Source organism: Hyperolius riggenbachi, chromosome 1 (assembly GCF_040937935.1).
Source record: "Hyperolius riggenbachi isolate aHypRig1 chromosome 1, aHypRig1.pri, whole genome shotgun sequence".
Lineage (NCBI taxonomy): Eukaryota > Metazoa > Chordata > Amphibia > Anura > Hyperoliidae > Hyperolius > Hyperolius riggenbachi.
In genome coordinates, this window is record NC_090646.1 from 514,349,765 (window position 1) to 514,374,744 (window position 24,980).

The following is a 24,980-nucleotide window of genomic DNA, read 5'->3' on the forward strand; positions in this document are numbered from 1 at the left end:
ACACATGGTTGATTCAGTTGCCCATGTGATCGGGCTTTTTAGGGTACTCAACCATCTGGCTTCAGTTCATGATATTTAAAGGGGCATTATGGCGAAAAATTGTAAAATGTAAAATATATGTAAACATACACAATTAAGAAGTAGGTTTCTTCCAGAGTAAAATGAGTCATAAATTACTTTTCTCCTATGTTGCTGTTACTTACAGTAAGTAGTAGAAATCTGACATTCGACAGATTTTGGACTAGCCCATCTTCTCGTAGGGGGTTCTCAGGGTTTTCTTTATTTTTAAAAGCACTCAGTGAATGGCAGTTGCTCCTTCCAACTGCCAAAATAGTGTACGGTGAGCAGGGAGGCCAGCATCTTCGTATAAATATTTTTCAGGGAATGTCTTTATATAGAAGATGATGCTGAGAATCCCCCATAAAACGATGGACTATCCCAAAACCTGTCAGTAATGTCAGATTTCTACTACCTACTGTTAGTGATAGCAACATAGGAGAGAAGTAATGTATGGCTCATTTTACTCTGGAAGAAATGTACTGCTTATTTGTATGCGTTTTAAATTTTAAGATTTTCACGACAGTTCCTCTTAAGTTAACTGATCGATTTTTTTCAAGTGCACACTGAACTTTATTCTTCAGTTGGCTTCAGAAATCAGAAAGCAAACTGAACTGAAAGGACTTTGTACATGAGCCCTTAGGTTAGTCATAGATATTTCAGATATAAGGCCCACTTCTGTTATGGAAGCAAAGGGGAGATAAAAGGGAAACATCCACAATACCAGCTAACATCAAATAAATCAGCACTAATGCTGGGGATACACGGTACGTTTCTGTACCGTGTATCGGCCAGCTGATAATAATCATCTAGCCCGATCATGCCGCTCGACCCCCGCACGTTCGATTCCCGCCGGCGGACAATGGCAGGGAATCGAGCGGTTGATAAGGACCGGCGGGGACGAGCGCGAATCGATCCACGCAGACGAGTGGTGACGCGCGGGGGGGGGGGGGGGGGGGGGGGGGAGGATGGGGGGTATCGATCCAGCGGCTAACCGGCCGCCGGATCGATCCATGTATGCCCAGCATAAGTCAATATTTTCTCAACAAGCCTGATGACTTTCTTCGTAAATCAGTGGTGTGTACTAGGGATGAGCTGCGCAAATCGAATTTCTAATTCCAAGTTTAGAATAAAACAGAGGTTTTACAAATGCAGGACGTGGCAGGGGTGGGTTAACTTAACGCTCCACAATGTGTTCCATCACTCTGATACTTCCTGCTTCATAGCCGGAAGTAGGAAGTACTGAAATAATGTGGAACATGACACAGAGCACGGCAGTCAGAGGCGGTGAGTGACAAGAGCGAGTTAACCCCCTCTGCCACCGTCATATGTAAGGCCTCGGTTTTATCTGAAACTTATGCTAGGTACACACATTACATTTTTCCGCTCGATAGATGCGTTTGATAAATTCCATCATGTCCGATATTACTCTTGATCGTTTTACTGCTCAATTTCTCATAGACGTGAATGGAAAAATATAAGAAAAACGAGCGGAAGAGAATCAAGCGAAGGATCAAGCTGACAATCGAGCGGAAAAAACATATCGTGTGTACCCAGCAACAGAATTTGAGTTGTGGAGCTCATCCCTAGCGTCTACACCACAGATATAAGTACATTATCTACACCACAGATATAAGTACTTTATACTGGTTGAACTCGATGGACGTATGTCTTTTTTCAACCAAAATAACTATGTAACTATATTGCATGATCTGTCTGGGATTCACAGCATTAACAAAAAACCAGTACCAGTCTGGTGGTTACTGACCTGTCCTGGGTAGAGTTCAAGGTTACTGTAATCCCGGGTGAACATAAACATGTTTATAAAATGCAGGAGGATACTAGGCGCACGATGGGAATTCTCTGCAGAACACGTCAGCCACTTGAGCACAATCATAAAGACAAGATAACCAAACATACATGTCATGAAGACTAGCTCAGGAATGAAGACCAAATACACACAGAATTTCTTCTTGAAGTGCCTGGAAACACACAGAACATGACAGAAAATTATTTCTAACAAGTAAAAGTTTTCTGAAAGATTCGCTTCAACAAAGCAAAAATACTGGACACTAAAAAACCTACAATCATTTTATTATAAATCTTATTTCAAATGAAACCCAGATTGGCCTATACTATGAATAAAGCTATAGTTACCTTCACTGAATTAACCTCCCAGGTGGTATGGACAAAGGCCAATTCGTCCAGGGGAAAATAGTAAAAAGCAGTATGGACGAATCAGACACATCCAGCAGTTCAAAGACAGGGTTCCATTTTTTTTGCATGCCTTTTAATACATCAAAATTCCCATTCGTATGCAAATTTTCAAATGCTCAGGAAACCTCCAGGTGAAAATTCGCACTCAAACATGACTTTTAATGTGATAAAACTGCATGTTTTCAGCCAAAAGGCTGAAGAATGGGGACATTGTGTCCTGCCACAAAGGCAAAACTAAATAAAATTCATATTTTGACACAATTTTAGGTTTGAAACTAATTGTACCCTAAATGTATGCTAGACTTTTGCTTGACACATTTTGGTAACTTACAGGCAAACATTCCATAAAAATTATTTGGAGCACATTTTGCATAGAAATCCAGAAATTTAACGCCAAGGAGGTTAATAAAAGTAATTATCTTTAAGTTCATTCTAGACAAGATGTTCAAAAACAATATTAATAGGTCAGCAAGATGTGTAGATGGATGTTCCTCCTCACGTGTGCTCAGTACCAGGTTCCTTGGTGATTTCCCAGGTGAGTCAGCTCCTACTGTAGGTATTAACATGCATCAATTACCACAGCAGCTGTAGTCTGACAGACAGGTCACACCTGCAATATGCTAAAAAAAAAAAAAGAATCTAGATCACATAGCCATTTGGCTATGATGCTGAATGACTCTTATAGACCAAGTATGCATACAGAGCCAGATCAGCATTACAGCCAGGAAACTAGAACTTTCTAGAAGGAAGTCATGATGGCAACCTCCACAAATGTGTTTTCATGAAAAGCAGCTGTGTCCACTTACATGTAGTTGAAAGTGCTCAGAACTACTCCAAATGTCATGTGTACCACACCTAGGATGATGGACATTTTCATCTTGAAAGAGTTCAAGAAAGAAAGACGATTTGTTGCCAGATTCCAGATCTAATGTATGAAAATAAAGGTGAGGGGGAAAAAAAAAAGACAATCTTCGGAAATCTGGTATTGTTTATATAACAAAGAGTGGATATGTAAAACTAGCGAAAAGAAAGGGGGGTTTACGTTGGTGAAACTTTAGCTGTGAGAACAAACAGAATTCAAAGAGGTGGCACTAATGGCAAAAAAATAAACGGAGATTAGTTGTGAGAAAGAAGGGGGAGGGGGAGTGGCAAATCACGCTGACATGAAAGGAACTCTGAAGAAGGAAGTAGCTTGAGAAAAGACAAGCAAACAAACAGAGAAAAGACAGGTGGCAGCATATCAAAGAAAAACAGGAATCAGGTCAAGAAGAGTAAAGCTGGTCACATGCACAACTTACATAGAAGATGATTTAGAAACAATCTGATAAGCAAAATATATCTTTTTTTTACCCCCAACCCCCCCTATTTTATATGAACAAGTGCTGATAAATCTGACCCCCCACCCCCCAAATTGGAAAAACTATTTTTAAACTCAAAGTAAGTTTATTTAAAATGGTGGATAGTACACAAGCACAGATACAGAAAGTCAGAAAGTATGCATTATGCCATTCCGGTTATAAAATGGCTGGTTTTACCGATAAATCCATTGTTAATTACCAGTTAATGTCAATCTCTTGCTAATACAATCATTTCAGATTAAAATGCTATTTATCAGACAAGTCCTCATCCACTGTGTGGTAAACATAAAGCCCTGTACACATGCCTGACTAAAGTTGTCCGAGGTAGCCGACTATTACCGCCTCAGCCAATAGTCAGGCATGTGTACAGCGACCCCCAACCAGTGATCCGCCCACCAATACCACTTGGCCAACTCCTTTGAAGCTGCCGCTCCCCCACCCGCCACATGAGGTCATGCATGTGCCATAATCCTTCCAAGCCCCCGCATAGCAACAGAACGTGTTGTCCGCTACACAGCTGACATGCACCTGTATAGGCCGGCCCAGCTATGTCGCCCAAGGGGATCGTATCCCAATCACGAAGGGCGACAACAATTGTCAGGTGTGTAGGAACATTAAGAAGCACCAAACGTTACATCAGAAACACCAAAACTCAGAGTTAAGAATCAGAAACCATTAGAAAGTCAATGGAATAAAAATGACATTACTTACAGGGTCTATTCCAAAGGGGTAAACTCCAGCAAACACTCCAGGTTTGATTGGATCCAGAGATGCAACAGAGTCATGGATAATTTCACTTTTACTGGTGTGAAGGAGGAAACACATTTAAAGGTTTTCTGAAATTATACAATATCCGTACATCCCCTACAAAATCCATAAACTTACTTATACATGGCTGACACATTCCAACCAGACCCAAATATGTTCAGAGACTTTGAAAAGCAGTCATTGTAGATAAGTCCAGTGTAAACTGAAAACAGCCCCATGAGTAAGATAATGTATCGACCGTCAAAAAAGGTCCTTGTAATCTGTTGTGATAAAGGGAAAAAAAATAATAAAAAAAAATAAAACTGCAAAAGAGCAAAAATTTCAAGTGAACGTAGATTTATTTACTTTACATACAGTAAAATCCCTTTAGAATCCCTTTATAGCAAACTCCAAGGGACCAGGAAAAGTAGTTTACTATATCAGAATTGATCATACATTGTATATTTTTACATACACATTTGTTGGGACATGAACACTGAGTTTACTGTACCAGACTTTACTATAACGAGATTCTACTGTATTATAGGCATTGCTTTCAAACTGCTGGTCCTGGATACAACAGAGTTTGGATTGGGCATGCTTACTTATGTAATGCCTGGTACACACTGAGATTTTCTGGCAGATTTACTGTCAGATCGATTATTTCCAACATGTCCGATCTGATGTCCGATTGATTTCCGATCATTTTCCGACCGGTTTCCATTCACTCCAATAGGAAATCGATCGGAAAATTATCTGTAATCGATCGGAAATCAGATTGGACATGTTGGAAATAATCGATCTGCCAGTAAATCTGCCAGAAAATCTCATAGTGTGTACCTAGCATTAAAGAGGAACTTCAGCCTAAACAAAAATACTGTCATTAAGTTACATTAGTTATGTTCATTAAAATAGATAGGTAATATAATCTCTTACCCACTCTGTTTTAATAGAACAGGCAAATGTTTGTGATTTCATGAGGGCAGCCATCTTTTTGGTTGAAAGGAGGTGACAGGGAGCATGAGACACAGTTCCAACTGTCCTGTGCCCTGATCACCCCTCCCAGTTGCTAGGCAACGAGAACATCAGAAATCCCATCATGCTTTGCACAGCATTAGGGGAAAAATGCACGGGCAGTTCTTTGATGGGCGGAGCTTCTGTGCAGCTAAAAATTAGGCTTTGGTAAGAAAAACAAAGTTCTGATGCTGTGAAACGGTTAAAGGGAAGGTTCAGGGAAACATTTAAAAAAATAAAAATCCCTATCCACTTACCTGGAGCTTCCTCCAGCCCGTGGCAGGCAGGAGGTGCCCTCGCCGCCGCTCCAGAGGCTTCCGGTCGTCTTCGGTGGCCGACCCGACCTGGCCAGGCCAGAACTACTGCGCATGCGCAGTACAGCCCGGAGGACGTCCGATGACGTCAGCGCGCCCGCGTGGGACGCAGAAGTGCCGGGATTTGGAGCGCAGAAGAGCCCGACCTGGCAGCCGGCCTGGCCAGGTCGGGTCGGCCACCGAAGACGACCGGAAGCCTCTGGAGCGGCGGCGAGGGCACCTCCTGCCTGCCACGGGCTGGAGGAAGCCCCAGGTAAGTGGATAGGGATTTTTATTTTTTTAAACGTTTCCCTGAACCTTCCCTTTAAAGAAACACCAAGCCTTTTCAGTGCTGCTGAGTAGATTTTTAGTCTGGAGGTTCACTTTAAGTGCTCAGTGGCTGTTCAGGTAAAGAATGGGCCAAATGAAGGATTTCTGCAAAGTGTACAAAGGGTCAAGATGAACTTAAACTCTGGTTGTCTTTGTAACTAAAAATGTATTTGTATGTTCTTCAATGAAACAGGATTAGCTACATACTTTTACTCGGTGTGTGATTACCCATTGCTGAAATGCCCTGAGATATTTAGACTAGCATACCACAAAAAAAGTCAATTGTTCCTTACAAGCAGGGAGATTTCCCACCTGTCTGAAAAAAGCAACCATCAGGTCACTATTCAAGAAACCATCCTTACACCCAGATGCTCTAAACAGCTACAGACCTGGCCCCAAACTAACCTTTCTGGGGAAAGTTCTTGAAAAAGTTGTCTATCTTCAACTTGAAGCCAGACTCTCAAGAAACAACATCCTTGACCCTCTTCAATTCGGCTTAAAAAACATCACAGCTGTGAAACAGCCCTTATTCAGATTTCCCACGATCTGCTCATGGCAAGAAACAGAGGCCAATGTTCCATCATGATTTTGCTCGGCCTCTCCACGGCTTATGACAGTTGATCATGAAATCTTGCTGAACAGGCTACAACAGTACTGTGGCATAGATGGCCTAGTTCTCCAGTGGTTCAACTCCCTCCTGGCTGGCAGAATACAAAGGGTATTTTGGGGGCCTTCCCTCTCCAACCCTGTACACCACTAAAATAGGGTGTACTCCAGGGTGCAAAACTATCCCGTTTGCTGTTCACAATATACATGCTGCTAATTGGAAAAATCGTCCAAAACATGGCCTGAAATACCAGTGCTATGCTGAGGACACCCAACTATATTTATTATTCATACCTGGCATCACAGACTCTACTCCACAAATAAAAACGTTGTTAGCTGAGATTCAGCAGTGGATGAATAACTGCTGGCTAAAATTAAATGCTGATAAAACTGAGGTTCTTGTTATTGGAGGTGAGCGCCCAACAGCAAAGCAGTTCCAGTCTCAGCTAGCACCCCTAAGGATAGGGAGTTCAGACCTGAACAACTCAGACAAATCAAAAGTTGGATGACAAGTCACTAATTTACCACAGTCACAGTACTTAATTTCATAAATGAGGGCACTAATCCTTTATGCATTGGGCGCCTCCACCCGTTTTAAGTGCCTCAGTCTGTGTTCACTTCTGCGGCTGGACGATGGGGAGTGGTAATAAAGATTAGCCAGCTGCAGTAGACAGAACATACAGGATCCCTCAGTCTTCTAGATACAGGAAGACACATGATACAAGATGAAGATCTGAAACAGAGGAATTGTGCTGGGAGTGCCAGATAGAGGCTAGACCAAAAATAATTTATTTGGACCACACGATTAGGCAGAACTATAATAAAATGTAAGTATTGTACTTGGTTTCAATGAGTGGTTGCAGGAAAAAAAAAAAAGGTGTGTTAAATAGGACAAAAATCTTTGTCATTGTGACAACCGAAATTGTACAACGAAATTCTAAAGTGCAATTTTCCAGCAAAAGCAAAACATAACATTCCATTCCTACATACATTACACACACCCCTTAAAGAGTAACTGTTAGGCATAATATGTTAAATTATTTTCTATTTTAGCCTATTACATACACAAAAAGGATTGCAATAAGGCAATGCAAAAAGTTAAAATCCTTCTTACTTTTTTCCCTAGGAGGTTTTTCTCTCCCCATGCCTGCAGGACGCAAGCCGCAGAACAGAAATGACAGGCAGGCTGATTGGCTAAAGCCTCTGTCAATCACCGCTCTGCTCTGCGATTGGCCGCCTGCTCTCCCCTTGTCTGCGGCGGTGTAGCCGCTGTAAGAGCGCACGGAGGGGGGCTCACTGTCACTGTCCTCTGCCCCCCTCCTCCAGTGTGATGTCCGCGCCCCCCTTCTGCCGCCCGCCGCATTATCCTTCTTCCCCGCACAGAACTTTGGGGAAGGATAAAGGCAGCGCATAGACTCCAGGAATAATGTTCCCAGGCGCTGCAGTTCCTCCCATACTCTCTGCACTGCCGCCGGTGGTAGTGCAGAGAGTATGGGGGGAACTGCAGCGCTTGGATCTATTGTTAGGCGAGTCTTTGCCAGCTGCAGCTTTTCCTCCCCACTGTGCTGAGGATAAGTGCGGGGAGGAGGGGGGTGCGGGGAGGGGGAAGAATATACCCGGAGGAAGCAAGATGGCCCCTGCCATGAAGAGAATGTCCCTTTATTTATAATCTAAAATGATACGGATGGAAACCGAGGACAGTGCAATACATCTGTTATGTAAGTAGAGGAAGTATTTATCCTCTAATTATCATAATTATTTATGTGTTTTCTTTGATGGGCATGTTTTTGCTAATAGTGCCTCTTTAACATGGCCACTTAGCAGTATTTAACATAGTAATGGGAGAAGGATAAAAACTGTCCTTTAATCTATTTGTCTTAGTTTTCATAAAACTAAAACAGTTTCCAGAGGGCAGACGTACAAATAACACGTGTCCTGGATGTGAGGCGTCTCTTAAAGAGAAACCGTAACCAAGGACTGAACTTTATCCCAATCAGTAGCTGATGCCCCCTTTCCCATGAGAAATCTTTTCCTTTTCACAAACGGATCATCAGGGGGCTCTGTATGGATGATATTGTGGTGAAACCCCCTCCCACAGTGTGATGTCAGCACCAGGGTGCTGACATCACACTGTGGGAGCCTTGCTGCATTGTGGGAAACAAGAACTGTTTCCAACTGCCGAAAATGCATCATCTCTTTCCACAGACATCACCTGCCAGCGATGTGGTGTTCAGTGGTAATCGTAATGCTAAACAAGGTTGGTGATGGTATGGGATAGATATACAGATGTTACATTTGAAAAAGTCATATTAAAAATAAAAACAGGTCAAAAGTTGATTGAGTAAAATGTCTTTCAATTGAGCCAACTTTTTTTTTCTATGAAATTGCGGCAATCTTAAACAACTTCCTCAGAATTTTCAATCCACTGAAAAATTGGATTGATTTGGTTGAATCAGAATTTAGAAAAAAAATAAAAAATAAAATTGTAACATGTGTGGCCACCTTTAGAATCATTCTTCAGTTCACTTGCAACTGTAATGACAGTAATAGGCGACGCTACAACGTACTGACTTGTTTGGAGGTAGTGGTGCATACCTATGCAAACTCACGACTTCTGTCTTTGTGTCATAGTAAGACTTTAGAGAGATAAGCATGTTGGGTAAATGAAGGGGTGCTTACCCACACAATTCCATTTTAATTCAAGGTTGTAGTGAGACAAAACATGACAAATATGAAAGGGTTTTTCCTCAGTAACAACAACTTTTAATGGGACTCTTTCTCCTACAAAATAGCTGGAAATGAAAATTATTTTCCTTTACCTCATCTTGAGTACGTTGTAATCTTGGACTGTTTTCAAAGTAGACCAGTAACAAAGCAAATAGAGACATCAGGAGTCCATGGCCAAAATCTCCAAACATGACCGCAAACAGGAAAGGGAATGTAATTATGGTATAGGGTGCTGTTACAAAACAAAAAATAGTTAAAAATCTTCAAGTCTGAGTGTAAAGGAGCCTACAGAGACAGGAATATGGAACCAGGCACTAATTTCCTTTAAAAAATACTGGGTACCTTAATGTCATGCTGGCTTTTTAGTTTTAGCACTTCATACAACATGTATGCAGCACACCTGATCGGCATAACAATTCTTAGGCAATTATTCAGAGACTGTTAACCCTTTAGCAGCCAATTTATTTAGAGGCTTGCAAGAACTGCAGGCTAATTTATTTTAGCATATTTTTAAGTCCTATTTGTTACATTTTCTTACTACTAATTACTACTGTTCACGCATATCAATTATCGTACACCCATCCTATGGATCTGAGTGAAGTTTTAAGTGAACTTGACTTGCCTAATCTCCATGCTCCCATCCAGTGACTGACTAAGCATTACCTTATAGTCATACTGTGCTGCGTGATCTGGTTTTTCTTGTATTCCTGTATTGTCATATTGCTGTTTGTCAACCCTAAATATTGTCTGTAACCTTAACTAATGTACAGCGCTGCGTAATATGTTGGCGCTTTATAAATATAATAAATAATGTATGTATATTTATGGACACCTGTCACTAGGGGGCTGTGTGAGACAATAACAGAGGACTTCTGCTTTCGGTTTCTGTATCCTCTGCTAGCAGAGTATCATCAAAGCATTCCAAGAATTAACAGTACAACGAGTTCTGCCGGTTGAGGTGAAAAGCAGTGCACTTATCTCAAACAAGATCATTCCTTTGTAGCTGCTAATGGATTAAAGGCTGACATTTAGCACAAAAGTTAAGTCAAGCAGTATTTTAAAAGGAATTTGACTGTATTAACATCCACATTCTATACACTGCTGGTTTTGTTTACTTCCATAAACAGCTAGAGGTTAATGGTGAATTTACCTGGATTTACTTCTCCATAGGCCCCCACTCCATAGGCATCTACAATGCTCTGAAAACCAGCAGTGAACTTGTTTGTTCGGATTAAGGTTGGTGGTGTGTCATTGGTGGGAATACGATTTATGAAAGATGGTACAGATGCACCACTCTTTCTCTGAAGAACAAAAAAAAAAAATAATAATAATTATGTAATGCTAACATTATTTAATCACTTTCCCCGCCCCAGGACGAGTAACTACATCCCTGCAAAATCCCATATCTCCTTACTACGTTTCTACCCGAACACAGTTCCCATTCATTGATCTAAGTCCTTGTGTGAATGTCCACAGCCATCTAAAGGTGGCCACTAACGGTCCAATTTCTAGTGAAAAATCATTAGAGCGATAAGACATTCTGATCGGATTGGTTGTAAATAATCTCCATTGGTGGACACAATTGATTATGAACGAGTGAAAAAAATGTCGCCCGAATGAAATTTCGCCGAACCAAAATTTGGATTTTCTTGTTGGTTGTGATAGATAGGAAGCAAAGATTGGTTCGTTGATGATGTAGTGAATGATGTATTACAATATTTCCCTTCCGATCAGAATTTCTGATTGCTCAAACGATTTTTCGATAGAAATTGGACCGTTTGTGGCCAGCTTTAGACGCTGCCATTCACAAAAACAGATACTTACACATCCACGTATCACTTCCTCTTTGCGTAGTAATACTACGTGCAGGGAAGTTATGCATGAGGACATCTTGAGGGTAAATTGTAAAATTACATCTACATTTTTTCTGCATTAAAATACTTTTTTTTTTTTTAAACATTTAAAATTAACCCCTTACCTCCCACACTCCCCCCCCCCTCATTTTTTTCCGCAATTTTTTTTTATAAGAAAAATATACAATTAAAAAAAATTACATAACTAGTTACCTTAGGGACTAAACTTTTTTAATACGTATGTCAAGAGGGTAAATTACTGTTACATTATAAATTATGGGCTTGTATTAGGGATGGACGCAAAACTGAAATAATGCACCTCGATTTCCAAATAAAATACTGGCGCCATGCAATGTACAAGGGGAAAAATTTTAAACGATTCAATAACCGGGACAAATTGGCAAATAAAATGTGTGGGTTTTAATTACGGCAGTATGCATTTTAAAACTATAATGGCCGAAAACTGAGAAATTATTTTTTATCTTATGTTTCCTGTTAAAACACATTAAGAATAAAATAATTCTTAACAAAAAGTACCCCCTTCCCCCCCCCAAAGTAAGCATACTTGGTGGCGGAAAAAAAAACCCAGGATATAGATTGTTTCGTTGCGATAAGTAGTAATAAAGTTATAGGTGAATCAATGGAAGGAGCACTGACAGGTGAAAATTGCTCTGTTTTTTTAAGGGGAAAACCCCTCCGAGTTGAAGTGGTTAAAGATCTGTCTATTGAACATCCTTTCTTGAATCTGTAACAAACACAACAAAGAAACCTCATATATCCTATAACTTTGTACAGTCAAATCAACTAGGCAAAAAGACAAAAACCATATTTAGGTGCTCCTCAGTATGTACTTTGGACATGATAACCAATGAATTTCATCATATCCTTAATAGCATCCTGTAAAATACATATTTTATATTGCCAGAATCCTTTTACAAGTAACATATTAATTCAGATTGCTAGTGTGTATTGCATACCCAAAAGCCATCCATAACATTATCTAGTATTTTCATAGATCTGACACCTTCCACAGTCCTTTACAGAGCACAGAAAATCCCTTTATAGTAAATTCCAAAGGGACCTGGCCAGGTGGTTTGCTGTATCAGAAGTTTACTATATAAGGATTCATTATATTTTGTATATCCATACAGGTGCATGGTCGGGACCCGGGGACTGAGTTCATTATAGGCAGGGGCTTACTATAACAAGATCCTACTGTACATAGTATACTCTTAAAGGGCCCCTCAGATCCATATGTTCTCTCCCCCCAAAAAATAAAAACATTTTTTTGACAAAACAGCAAATAATTCAAAGGTATCTTTATTTTTGTAATTATTCAATCAAGTGGAAAAATTACTCTGGGCAAAACAAAAAAGATGTTAGATTCCTTCAGATCTCCAATGCTTGCACTTTTGCTGCTGTATTATTTCCAGATCCTTTTCTATCAGGGAGATGACCTTTCCAATGATCATCACAAAATGTAGCCTATTTAATTAAGTATCCTGTAGGCATAAGAGGTGTCAGCCAATTGGATGCAATGCAGCATCTTATACTAGTAGTGACCTTGCTAGTTTTCAGTATTGTTTAGGGAGGTCTAGCATCATTAAAATTGTTCACCAAGGAATCTCCCCTAATCCATCTTCTCCTGTTATGCGGGACTGGCTGAACCAGATCTTATGCTCAGTTTTATCACAGGTATCCTTTGCAGGAAATCATATATCTCCGTGAAAGATGGGTGACAAACTAACCCTTGATTATCCGTGAGCAGTTCTGAGGGTTTATGCAGGGATAAAGCAGGCCATATACACATTGATTTTCCCATTCGATCCTCTGAAGATTTAATCACCATCATCAAATTGATGCCACAAAAATCTACAAATCAATTAAATTGGAATCAAATTTGGCCTTAAATCAATTGGAAGTATTGATCGGACCGGTCTGGAAGTAGAGTAGGAGCAGCAGTCATTCGTCGGCCTATGGTGATGCAAAAAACAGTGCAAAGCTGTGGTTCAATCATTTTCAACAAATTCCCTGCTGGAATCTATTAAATATTGTTCAACAGTGTGTAGACAGACTGCCCTCCGATCAGAGAGAAAAATCAATCTTTTGGGACCTCGGAGCAAAAATCTATGTGTGCATGGCTAGCTTTAGCATCTACGCAGCTGCCAATACCAAAAACTGTTGGACACATCAACACCGACCAACCAACCAAATTTGGCTCTGAACAAGTGCCCTTACACTTCTAGCCTTCCTGTAAATACAGGGGTTTAAACACTTTAAACAAGAACTTCACAACTAGGCTTCCACAAAAATGCCTCATGGGTTTTGTGTCATTTCTGCCACTTCTGTAAAACAAAATAAAATCAGGCTGTCCAATTTTTACAGGAGAAAATAATCCAGTTTGCCTGCCAGTTGGGACACAGGGGATGGAATGCTAGATGTTCTTATTAGCACATAGTTATTATTGATTAGTATTTATATAGCGCTGACATCTTCCGCAGCACTGCACAGAGTATATTATCTTGTCACGCAACTGTCCCTCAGAGGGTCTCACAATCTATTCTCTACCATAGTTATTTGTCTATATTGTGTAGTACTGTAGTCTACAGCATATTTTAGGGGGAAGCCAGTTAACTTATCTGTATGTTTTTGGTATGTGGGAGGAAACCGGAGTGCCCGGAGAAAACTCTTGCAGACATGGGGAGAACATACAAACTGTGTGTAGCTAGTGCCCTGGCTGGGATTCAAGCCGGGGACCCAGTGATGCAAGGCAAGAGTGCTAACCCACTTTGGCATTGTGCTCCCCCTACGCCACTGTGCTGCCCAACCCATGCTTGCCAACCAACTTCAAAGTCAGCTACCTCCTGTGTGCCACCAAGAAATCTTCCTACTGCCAAGTGCTAATATCCAAACCTCTGCAACAAACTGTCACGCTTCACTGTATGTATCTGTGTCCACTGGAATCTCCAGGTGTCAGACATTAACTGAAAACCTCCAATGTACAAGTCAATGAGAGCTCATCACCTGCTCATAAACACATGGATTATTGGTTTGTAAAATACAGCAGGATGGAGGATGGAGCTCCAAATCAGAGAAGTCACTGAAATAAGGATCCTTCTATGCCAGTGTGGTGCAGTGTGGTTCTGAATTAAGCAGCAATAAAACTTTATAAACACTGTAAATACTGTCTTCCTCAAAATATTTAATATGTCAAGTTGTAAGCAGTTGTATCATGAACCATCAATCACTAAGCTTAAACAGGAGGGGGAAAATGCAATTAATCTTACCGAGCCTTCTTCAAGAGCTTGCTTCAAGTTCTGGAGATCCACTACAGGGCACCAAACCTCAGCAATTAGGCACTTATTGGTGACATCAAAACTGCACAAGTTCAGGACATGATATATAGCTTTCATCTTCTTCACCTGAATAACCCACTGGAAGATGGACTCTGATGCCTTGTAAAGAACTTGTCTAAGATAATCCTCGGTCTGGGATATCACCTGCACAGAGACATACATATGTGGAAATGTATCCAAAGATTGGGTATACAGTTAGGAAAGTAAAGTGGTGGCGGTAAAATGTAGAAGTGCAGGTCTAGTGACATTATTAAATGCTTCCACTGTTCTAAAACAACAGTGAACCTTGGAATGTTTAGTAATGAGGATATTTCACAAAGTGATTTCTTACACAGGTGGCGTCCTGTCACAGGACCATGTTGGAATTCACCTCTTCCTTTTACAAATGTTTTAAAAGTGGTCTGCATGCATTTTTTTAAAGGGGGTGTCCCATCTTATCAATCATCTCAAATAATCTGAGTACGTGTATTTTCAAGCCCCCCCTCCCTCCCCCCCAAATAAAAAGCAGCCATGTACAGTAGGAAGGTGCTAAAAGTGAAGTACAGATTCCTTCCTAATTATTCACTCAACGTCAGTATAATGAAAATGACAAAATAAGTACACCGATCTAAAAACCAAAGTATAAACAGCTTCCCCATTATTCTACAAAAAGTAGATAGAAATGCCCATCCACTAGTTTTTAAAGACACTGTCTGTATAAAACAAATTTTCTTACTGCTTGCAAGTCTTGAATTCTTGTATTTAGCCCCAAGATGATCTCTTGGCGTTCCTCAGAGGAGTTTGGATAAGGGTACACATGACAGTGGAAACTGGAACAACAAAAATACAATTTATTAACAGAGACCTCTATGAAGTGCCATCGGATTGGACAAAGAACACAAACATTTGTGAAACCTTTCAAATAAAATTTGACTTCAAAAGTGATTAGCTCCAGAAGTTTGAAAAGTAATCAGCTGGTTGACTATTTGTACGAGTCAAGAGATCACCAGAGAAAAGACGAATCCATTCACAGACGCAATAGTCTCTTTACATGCAGTAGCATGGCTGAGCTCAGCCTGAGAGAAGTTGCTCACGATTAACACAATGGGTGGTGTGAATGTTTATTTAAAACTCACTCACATTATACACTGTGTCAACAGAACAGGAAATACTGTTTACATTACTAAAAATGATTATTAGGAAAGAAAAACCATAATGTAACTGGACAATAAGATAATATAGTGCTTCATAAATCAGGGATAAAATGGGGGCACCTACACCGTAAGCCAATCTCATTATACACTACTAATACAACTGCGATGCATATATTCAAGATTAATATAACTTTTGGTTTGTAATCAGGTACTCTGGAGGTCTTGAGTAGTGCGGTGTACTTGATCTGGCAAGGAAGAGATGACAGGTGACAGATTCAGTTCACCTCCCACAGAATAGCACTTACCATTCACAGATCTTTTTCACTTTTTGTCCAATCTGATCTCCCCAATAGGAAATTAAAAACACAAACCATTTTGATGGTTCTTCCTATAAAGTAAATAAACAAGACATGTAAACAAAAAAAGCGCTCACACAGAAATATCAGAACAAATACTCTCCAATATTAGTGATGCAATAGCAACAATGAATGCAAATCACAGCAGAACCTCCAGTAGCAAGAAAAAGTATGTGAACCCTTTGGAATTATATGGATTTCTGCACAAATTGGTCACAAAATGTGATCTGATCTTCATCTAAGTCATAACAATAGACTATTACAGTCTGCTTAAACTTATACCACACAAATAATTAAATGTTTCCATGTTTTTATTGAACACACCATGTAAACATTCACAGCCCAGGTGGAAAAAGTTTGTGAACTCTGATTTAATAACTGGTTTAACCTCCTTTGGCAGTAATAACTTCAACCAAACGTTTCCTGTAGTTGCAGATCAGACGTGCACAAGAGTAATTCTTGACCATTCCTTTTTTCAGTACTTTTCCAGTTCAGCAATATTCTTAGTCTGGTGTAAATAGCTTTCTTGAAGTCATGCCACAGCATCTCAATTGGGTTGGTCAGGACTCTGACTGGGCCACTCCAGAAGGTGTATTTTCTTCTGTTGTTGATTTACTTCTATGCTTTGGGTCGCTGTCCTGTTGTCACACCCATCTTCTGCTAAGCTTCAGCTGGTGGACAGATGGCCTTAACCACCCTGGCGTTCTGATTAAATCGCCAGGGTGGCTGCGGGAGGGTTTTTTTTATATAAAAAAAAAACTATTTCATGCAGCCAACTGAAAGTTGGCTGCATGAAAGCCCACTAGAGGGCGCTCCGGAGGCGATCTTCCGATCGCCTCCGGCGCCCAGAATAAACAAGGAAGGCCGCAATGAGCGGCCTTCCTTGTTTTGCTTATATCGTCGCCATAGCGACGAGCGGAGTGACGTCATCGACGTCAGCCGACGTCCTGACGTCAGCCGCCTCCGATCCAGCCCTTAGCGCTGGCCGGAACTTTTTGTTCCGGCTACGCTGGGCTCAGGCGGCTGGGGGGACCCTCTTTCGCCGCTGCTCGCGGCGAATCGCCGCAGAGCGGCGGCGATCAGGCAGCACACGCGGCTGGCAAAGTGCCGGCTGCGTGTGCTGCTTTTTATTTCATTCAAATCGGCCCAGCAGGGCCTGAGCGGCAGCCGCTGGCGGTGTTGGACGAGCTGAGCTCGTCCAGACCGCTCAGCTGGTTAAGTTCTCCTGCAAAATGTCTTGATAAACTTTGCAATTCATTTTTCCTTCGACGATAGCAATCCGCCCAGGCCCCAATGCAGCCCCAAACCATGATGCCCCCACCACCATACTTCACAGTTGGGATGAGGCTTTGATGTTGGTGTGCTGTGCCTCTTTTTCGCCACACATGGGGCTTTATTCACAAAACTTCTCATGCATGACTTATTTATTACCTAATTGACAAAAGCCAAAATTACTTACGGTAATTTCTTTTCCAGAAGTCGGAAGGACAGCAACCCTGAGACTTGTCTCCATCCACATTCACTGGACAGGAACTAGATTAAAAGATTTGCATAATTGATTAGGCAGAGAGCACATATAACAAGCATCATGTCCTTACCCCTTCAGTTATTAAAAAAAGACTCCACACCATATGATGCTTCAAATAATTTTAATAGAAACAGCGGTGGGTTATAAGGGTGCTGTCCTTCCGACTTCTGGAAAAGAAATTACCGTAAGTAATTTTGGCTTTCCCAGAACGTCTCAGGACAGCAACCCTGAGATGATATACAAGACATAACTTTTAGGGGGGGGACTACAGCTTGCAATACTTTTCTGCCGAAACTTAAATCAGTACTAGACATTACGTCCAGCCTGTAAGGTCTTACGAAAGTATTCTGACTCGACCAGGTGGCTGCCTTGCAGATTTGCTCAACAGATGCTCCTGCCCTCTCTGCCCAAGAGGTCGAAACTGCCCTGGTCGAATGTGCCTTGATTGAAGATGAAAGCTGCTTGCCTTGTTGGGTATAGGCCACTGTAATAGCCTGTTTGATCCATCTGGCTATGGTTGCTTTTGAGGCCTGTTTACCCCTGAATTTTCCCGCAAATAGCACTAGCAGTGCATTAGATTTTCTCCAGGACTTGGACCGATTGAGATATTCCAACACACACCTTCTGACATCCAAGCAATGTAACTTCTCCTCCTCCTGATTTGCCAGGTTGGCGCAAAAAAAGGGAAGGAAGATTTCTTGAGACCTGTGAAATTCTGAGACCACCTTGGGAAGGAAAGTAGTATCCAGTTTAAGAGTGATCCTGTCATCTGATATTATACAGTAAGGCTCCAGAACAGATAATGCCTGTAACTCCCCCACCCTCCTGGCCGATGTTATTGCCAAGAGGAACGCTGTTTTTAGGGACAAGTGTTTGTCTGAACTCTCTTCCATTGGCTCAAAGGGGGGTTCACATAAGCCTTGTAACACTGTGTTTAGATCCCAGGGAGGCACTCTGTTCTGAATAGTAGGTCTCAGTCTTTTAATTGCCTTAAAGAACCTGATTATATACTCTTCTTCAGCTAATTTCCTATCAAGAAACACACTCAAGGCTGAAACTTGCACCTTTAAAGTACTAGTGCTTAACCCTTTCTGAAATCCACTTTGGAGAAATTCTAGAACTGAATTAGACTGGGAAGTGTCCCTAGTGTTGGATTCACACCAGGTATTGTATACCCTCCAGGCTTTATAGTAAATCTGACGTGTTACTTTTTTCCTGCATTGCAAAAGTGTCTCTGATAATTTATTTGAGAAACCTTTACTCTTCAATAATTGCCACTCAGGCTCCATGCAGTAAGGTGAAGCAGGTTCGGATTGGGATGCATTGCTGGTCCCTGTGACAATAAGTCTCTCTGTTCTGGAAGGATTAAATGCTCCGTAGCTAACCGTTGTAGCAGAGCAAACCATGGTCTTTTGGGCCAATATGGGACAATCAAGATTGCTTGAGCACGGTCTCGATGAATCTTGTTTATTACCCTTGAGATCAAATGTAGAGGAGGAAAGATGTACATCCTGTGATGACTCCAGGTGATCGAAAAAGCGTCCACCGCCCAGGGCTTGTCCTGGGGACATAGAGAGCAAAACAGACTGCATTTGGCGTTGTTCTTTCTGGCAAACAAATCTACCTGCGGAACCATCAAGTGTTCCGTTATCTGTTGAAACACCTGTTCGTTCAAACTCCATTCGTCCTGGGAAAGAACTCCTCTGCTCAGGAAATCTGCCAGACAATTCAGAGTTTCTTTTAGGTGAACTGCCCTTAGGGATCTCAGATTCCGTTCTGCCCAATGCAGAATTCTTGACGCCTGAAGCTGTAGCGATCTGCTCCTCGTGCCTCCTTGATGGTTTATGTACGCTACAACTGTACTGTTGTCCGTGCGCATCGTCACATGTGACTGAAGAATCTGTATACTGAAGGCTTGTAGAGCTTCCCAGACCGCTTGCAGTTCTCTGCTGTTTGATGAACGATTTTGAAACCTGCTTGACCACTGCCCCTGGGCTGTGAAAGAATCCAGATGAGCTCCCCATCCCCAAGAGCTCGCATCCGTTGTGATAACAATTTGCGTTGGAAACTCCCACAGATTCCCCTTTAGTCCATGTTGTGGCTCTGTCCACCAGAGTAGTGACTGCTTGACACTCCAGGGAATCATGAATCTCTTGTCCAGCGATGAGAGATGCTTGTCCCATTTGGAAAGTATCCAACACTGCAGGCCTCTTGAGTGTAGTTGACCCTATTGAATCGCTGGGAAAGATGATGTTATTGTCCCCAATAAAGCCATAGCCTTCCTCAGAGATATTGCCTTTAAGCTCTGAAAAGAGAGAACAGACTTTAATAACAGAGAAGATTTTCTTTTAGGTAGGAACAGTCTTGTCAGCAGTACAGATCTCAAACCCCAAAAATTCCATGTTTTGGAGAGGCTGTAAGGATGATTTCTCCCAATTAATTAACCACCCCATGGTCTGAAGAAATTTTAAGGTGAAATCTGTTTGTGCCTTAAAGGGGAACTGAAGAGAGAGGTATATGGAGGCTGTCATGTTTATTTCCTTTTAGACAATACCAGTTGCCTGGCAGCCCTGCTGATCCTCTGCCTCTAATACTATTAGCCATAGACCCTGAACAAGCATGCAGCAGATCAGGTGTTTCAGTGGTTCAGACTTATAAGTCTGATCTGACAAGACTAGCTGCATGCTTGTTTCTGGTTTTAATCAGATACTACTGCAGAGAAATAGACCAGCAGGGCTGCCAGCCAACTGGTATTGATTAAAAGGAAATACACATGACAGCCTCCATATACCTCTCTCTTCAGTTCCCCTTTAACTAACTGCACAGAAGGTCCCCATATAAGTAAATCATCCAGGTAAGACATAATGTGAATAGACTGAAGCCTAAGCACTGCTAGAACTTCGGCCATGACTTTTGTAAATAGCCAAGGGGCTGAGGACAACCCAAAGGGAAGAGCCACAAACAGGAAATGTCTTACCTCTCCGTGTAACCTCACTGCGAATCTCAGGAACTGCTGCGATTCCAGGTGAATTGGCAAGTGAAGGTAGGCATCCTTGAGATCCAGAGACGTTAAGTAACAGTTCTCCTGCAGAAGGTTCAACACTGAACGGATGTTGTCCATCCGAAACTTTCTGTATCTGACCACTCTGTTTAGCCTTTTCAGATTTAAGATGAATCTGTAGCTTCCTTGAGGTTTCTTTATGAGGAAGACCGGTGAGTAAAATCCTAGTCTTTCTTGACATCTGGGGACTCTTCGAATGACTCTCTTTTCTAATAGAGAATGGACTTCGTTTTGGAGTGCTTGGGCCTGAGCTGGAACTCTTGGGGAGGGGGTTACAAAGAATTGAGCTGGAGGTGGAGCTACAAAGTCTATTCTGTAACCCTGCAGAATAATGTCCAATAACCATTTGTTTGTGATTTTTACCTGCCATTGTTCGTAGAAGTGAGCCAGTCTGCCTCCTACTGGAATCCTGGCGTCATTGTTTTGGCTGTTGATTTGTAGTGGCGTAATGAGGGTTGCTCTTGGATCGTTGGGACTTATTGGGGAGCCACTTCCTTCTCTGGTTCCCTTTATTTTCTTGCTCACCTTTCCCACGAAAGGAACGGTTAGGGCGAAAGACCTTTCTTTTATACGGAAAATTCTTTTTCTTATCAGCTGATCTTTCCAGAGTCTCTTCCAGCTTTGTCCCGAATAACAAACCTCCTTCACACGGAATACTACACAGCTTAGATTTAGATGAAATGTCCCCCTGCCATGTCTTCACACAGATCCCTCTTCTGGCTGAGTTCACTAGGGCCGTGGACCTCGCTGTGAGCCTCACAGAGTCATCTGCTGCATCAGACAAATAATTAGTCGCATGTAATATCTTTGGAAAGGAATTTAAAATCTCCTCCCTAGGCTCCCCTGAGGCGATCTGTGATTGAACCCCCAACAGCCACAGTTTCAAGGATCTTGCCACTGCTGTAGAAGCAACAGAAGGTTTAAAGTTCAAAGATGTTGCCTCCCAGGCTCTCCTCAGATTATTATCCATTTTCTTATCTAATGGATCTTTGAGACTACCAAAGTCCTCAAACTGAAGGTCTGATCTTCTAGAAACCTTTGACAGGGACGGGTCTAATTTAGGTGCAGAACCCCAAAATTTCTGGTCTTCCGGACTATACGGATATCTCTTATTTAAAGATTTTGGCCAAAACGCCCTTTTATCAGGATTTTCCCATTCTTTCTTGATAATATTTTTAAGGCTGCTGTGTACCGGTATAAAGGAAGTCTGAGGTTCTGACAGGGTTTCATACATCTGGTCAAGGGGGGATAAGGTTTTACGTTCTATCGTAATTCCCATAGCTTTATGCATAGCTTCTAACAGTTCCTTCATAAAATCAGTAGAAAAAGCAAACTTCTGATTTTTAACAGACTTATCTGTAGACCTTTCAGTCTCTGAGGGGATATCCTCCAGAGAGGAAATTTCTAATACTCCATCTGACATCTCTGAATCCTCGGATTCGTCCCCCTTTCTCTTTTTCTTTAAGCTGGGGTTCTCTATAGGAGCTGAACCCGACGGGCCCGGTATATCCGAACCTGCCGGAGGAGTAGGAACTGACACAGGAGTATGAGCAGTCTCTATATTAGATACCACCACCTCTGGGGCCTTAATAGTCTGCACCGCAGATGAAATTTCTGACCTTATCCATCCTTTTAACTCCATCATAGTGGGGGTCTCGTCCCTGACCACCTTCTTAGTACAATCTTGACACAACATTTTTGAAGTAGAAGACATATAATTTCCACAAACAGCACATTTCTTTCCAGCTTTATGTGTAGATTTTGAACCTGAGTGTTGTACAGATTTATCAGGTTTATCAGGCTTATCAGCTCTCTCCTGTCTTGAAGCAGATGATTTAGAGTCTGATTTTTCCATTTTAGGCTGAAATGAGATAAAGATATAGCAGCCATTAGCCCGACTAAGCCTAATAACCCCCCCAAACAGATATGTAACAATATCCATCATGAAACATACCAGAGAGGGTACGGAGCTTGACTCCACAGAGCCCTGGGAGGAAGATCCGGAGGCAGCCTCCATAGTCACAGCATGTCAGAGTGACTAAAAACCGAAGCTTTATATAGCTCACCTTAGCTTTGGCCCGCCCATCCTTCCAGTGCTGATCCGGTGGACTACTGATCCCAGAAGCGCTATCGCTTGCTGCGCCTGCATAGGCAGCCTGGACGCTGAGATCCACGCTGTACCGCTCTGGAGCGCACGCCGGGCTAGGAACTTCCTGCTTCCGGCGTCTGGTCACGTGGGCGCCGGTCACGTGATCCGCGGTGCGGGACTTCCTGCACGCCGAACTCTTCGCCGCTCAGTCACTTCAGGGGGAGGCAGATAGCGAGTAGCATGACCCCGCGCCAGACAACTAGCTGCCGCAGACTCAGGGGATCACACAGCCCGCGGCTCCTGCAACTAGCATGGGTGGCCAGCCATCCCCCACATCTAGATCCTGCTGGACAGGAAAACAACTGAAGGGGTAAGGACATGATGCTTGTTATATGTGCTCTCTGCCTAATCAATTATGCAAATCTTTTAATCTAGTTCCTGTCCAGTGAATGTGGATGGAGACAAGTCTCAGGGTTGCTGTCCTGAGACGTTCTGGGAAAATAACATTTCAGCACATAACAAGCAAAATAATCACTCAAAGTTGTTCCTGATTAAATTCCTTTCAACATTACTTTGCTTACCTTAATTATATTATGTTTTTGCTCATAATTTCAAAGGGTTCAAAAACTTTTTTTTTTTTTTTTTTGCTACTGTAGGCCATATGCAATTCACTTTTTCTCCTGAGTTTTCTCCTAGGAGATAATTTTTCATCTTCGATTTACAATACCTTTCTAGCACTTTGCAATAGAAAAAGTACCAAAAATGCTAGAAAAAGTACTATCAAAATTATTTTGAGCATTTGTTTGCTTGCTGGAGATTTAAAGGACATTTTATTGACAAGTTTGAAAATTTTACCTAGGTGAAAACTCAGGTGAAAAAGTGAATTGCATATGGCCCCGTATCTCTTACCAATTGGTGGTCCTTATCACCAGTCAAGAATTGCATATACAGATCAACAGAGTAGCGCTTAAGTGGCAGGGGTTGGCCATACACCCCACACAAGCTTACAGACCCAAGCGGTTTCACTTACTTGCGGCTTCCAACAGTCCCCTGCAGACTTCCTGTGACCACACCGTCACTCACTGATCATCCGGTCATCCGCCATGGGACAACTGAGCCACGGCAGGGGACCGAATGATTGGCGAGTGAAGCTTTTTATTTTTTGTTTGCTGGCTCAGTTAAGGTTAACTTTAAGCAAAATATATGAGATGCTTAAAGTGGAACTCCGAACATTGAAGAAAACTTGCCAGTGTAAAGAAAGGTACATAGCTGCCCCCTCTATTGCAGTGACAGACAGTCCTCATATCTGACCTAGCTAGATAGTGAAAAAAGAGGATTCACAAAAGCCAAGTCACATATGCCCCAGTCATGCCAGTCTTGTTTCTCCTATTATCAAGTACTAGAAAAACAGATAGGCTAATGAAAGCTGCAACATTTTCATCTTGCATTGTGCTGAAGAGATAGAGTCACAGTGACAGGAAGGAAAGACTGCAAGAGCCACATTAAGATCTGATCGTATTCCTGAGTCAAATGGTCTGTTAAACTACATTTACTGTAAGCATGACACTCTCCATTAGCAAGTATTAAGAGCCCTTTGCAAACTAAATCTTCTGTAGAACCAGAAAAGGCTGATATCAAATGAAAGTTCTGCGGCAGTGAAAAGTCAAAATGTGAATCCATTTAAACTCTGTGAGCAGAACGTTTCACCTTGCAGACTTGAGAAATGTTCCAAGAATGGTAGAACACAACTGCAAATTATTTCTCACAGATTATGGATAAACACTGCACTTCAACCTGTCAACTAAAAAGGAACGGAGCCTAAGTTCTATGTTTCTCTGTTCTGGAACAAACTTCCCATAATTACGCTGAGAATATATCTGTAACAGGGATATAAAACCTATGGAAGGTCTAACTACCATAAAATTGCTCATAAACACTTTAAGCATGAAACACCAAACCTTTTACAGTGAGTGTCAGGAACCGGCCCGTGGCACTCCTGCGTATACGGTTCCCAACTGCCGGTTTGACCAGATCAAGCGGGGAGCAGCCTTATTCAAGCTAAAAACAAGCCTGGGACCCCTCAAACACTTCTCACTGCCACCACTAGCTGTTGCTAGACACGTTCACTCTGCTGTCGAGTGCTCAGCACGCAATCCGCGTTTTCGTACTCGGGTCAGCTTTGTGCTTTAAGCCGAATACGAGAACGCCACGCACACACACACACAGTTGCAATCTTACACTGTAGTGAAGCAAAA

General features: G+C 41.9%; 1 protein-coding gene across 1 annotated transcript in view; it reads right to left on the reverse strand.

Moving 5' to 3' along the window:
* Positions 1 to 24,980, reverse strand: part of ATP6V0A2 (ATPase H+ transporting V0 subunit a2) — a 68,661-nt gene that overhangs the window by 18,349 nt on the left and 25,332 nt on the right. The window contains 9 exon segments of the mRNA XM_068244116.1: positions 1,826 to 2,039; positions 3,081 to 3,199; positions 4,344 to 4,434; positions 4,518 to 4,660; positions 9,442 to 9,581; positions 10,500 to 10,650; positions 14,490 to 14,702; positions 15,274 to 15,367; positions 15,997 to 16,079. Coding sequence (XP_068100217.1) covers positions 1,826 to 2,039; positions 3,081 to 3,199; positions 4,344 to 4,434; positions 4,518 to 4,660; positions 9,442 to 9,581; positions 10,500 to 10,650; positions 14,490 to 14,702; positions 15,274 to 15,367; positions 15,997 to 16,079 — 1,248 coding nt within the window.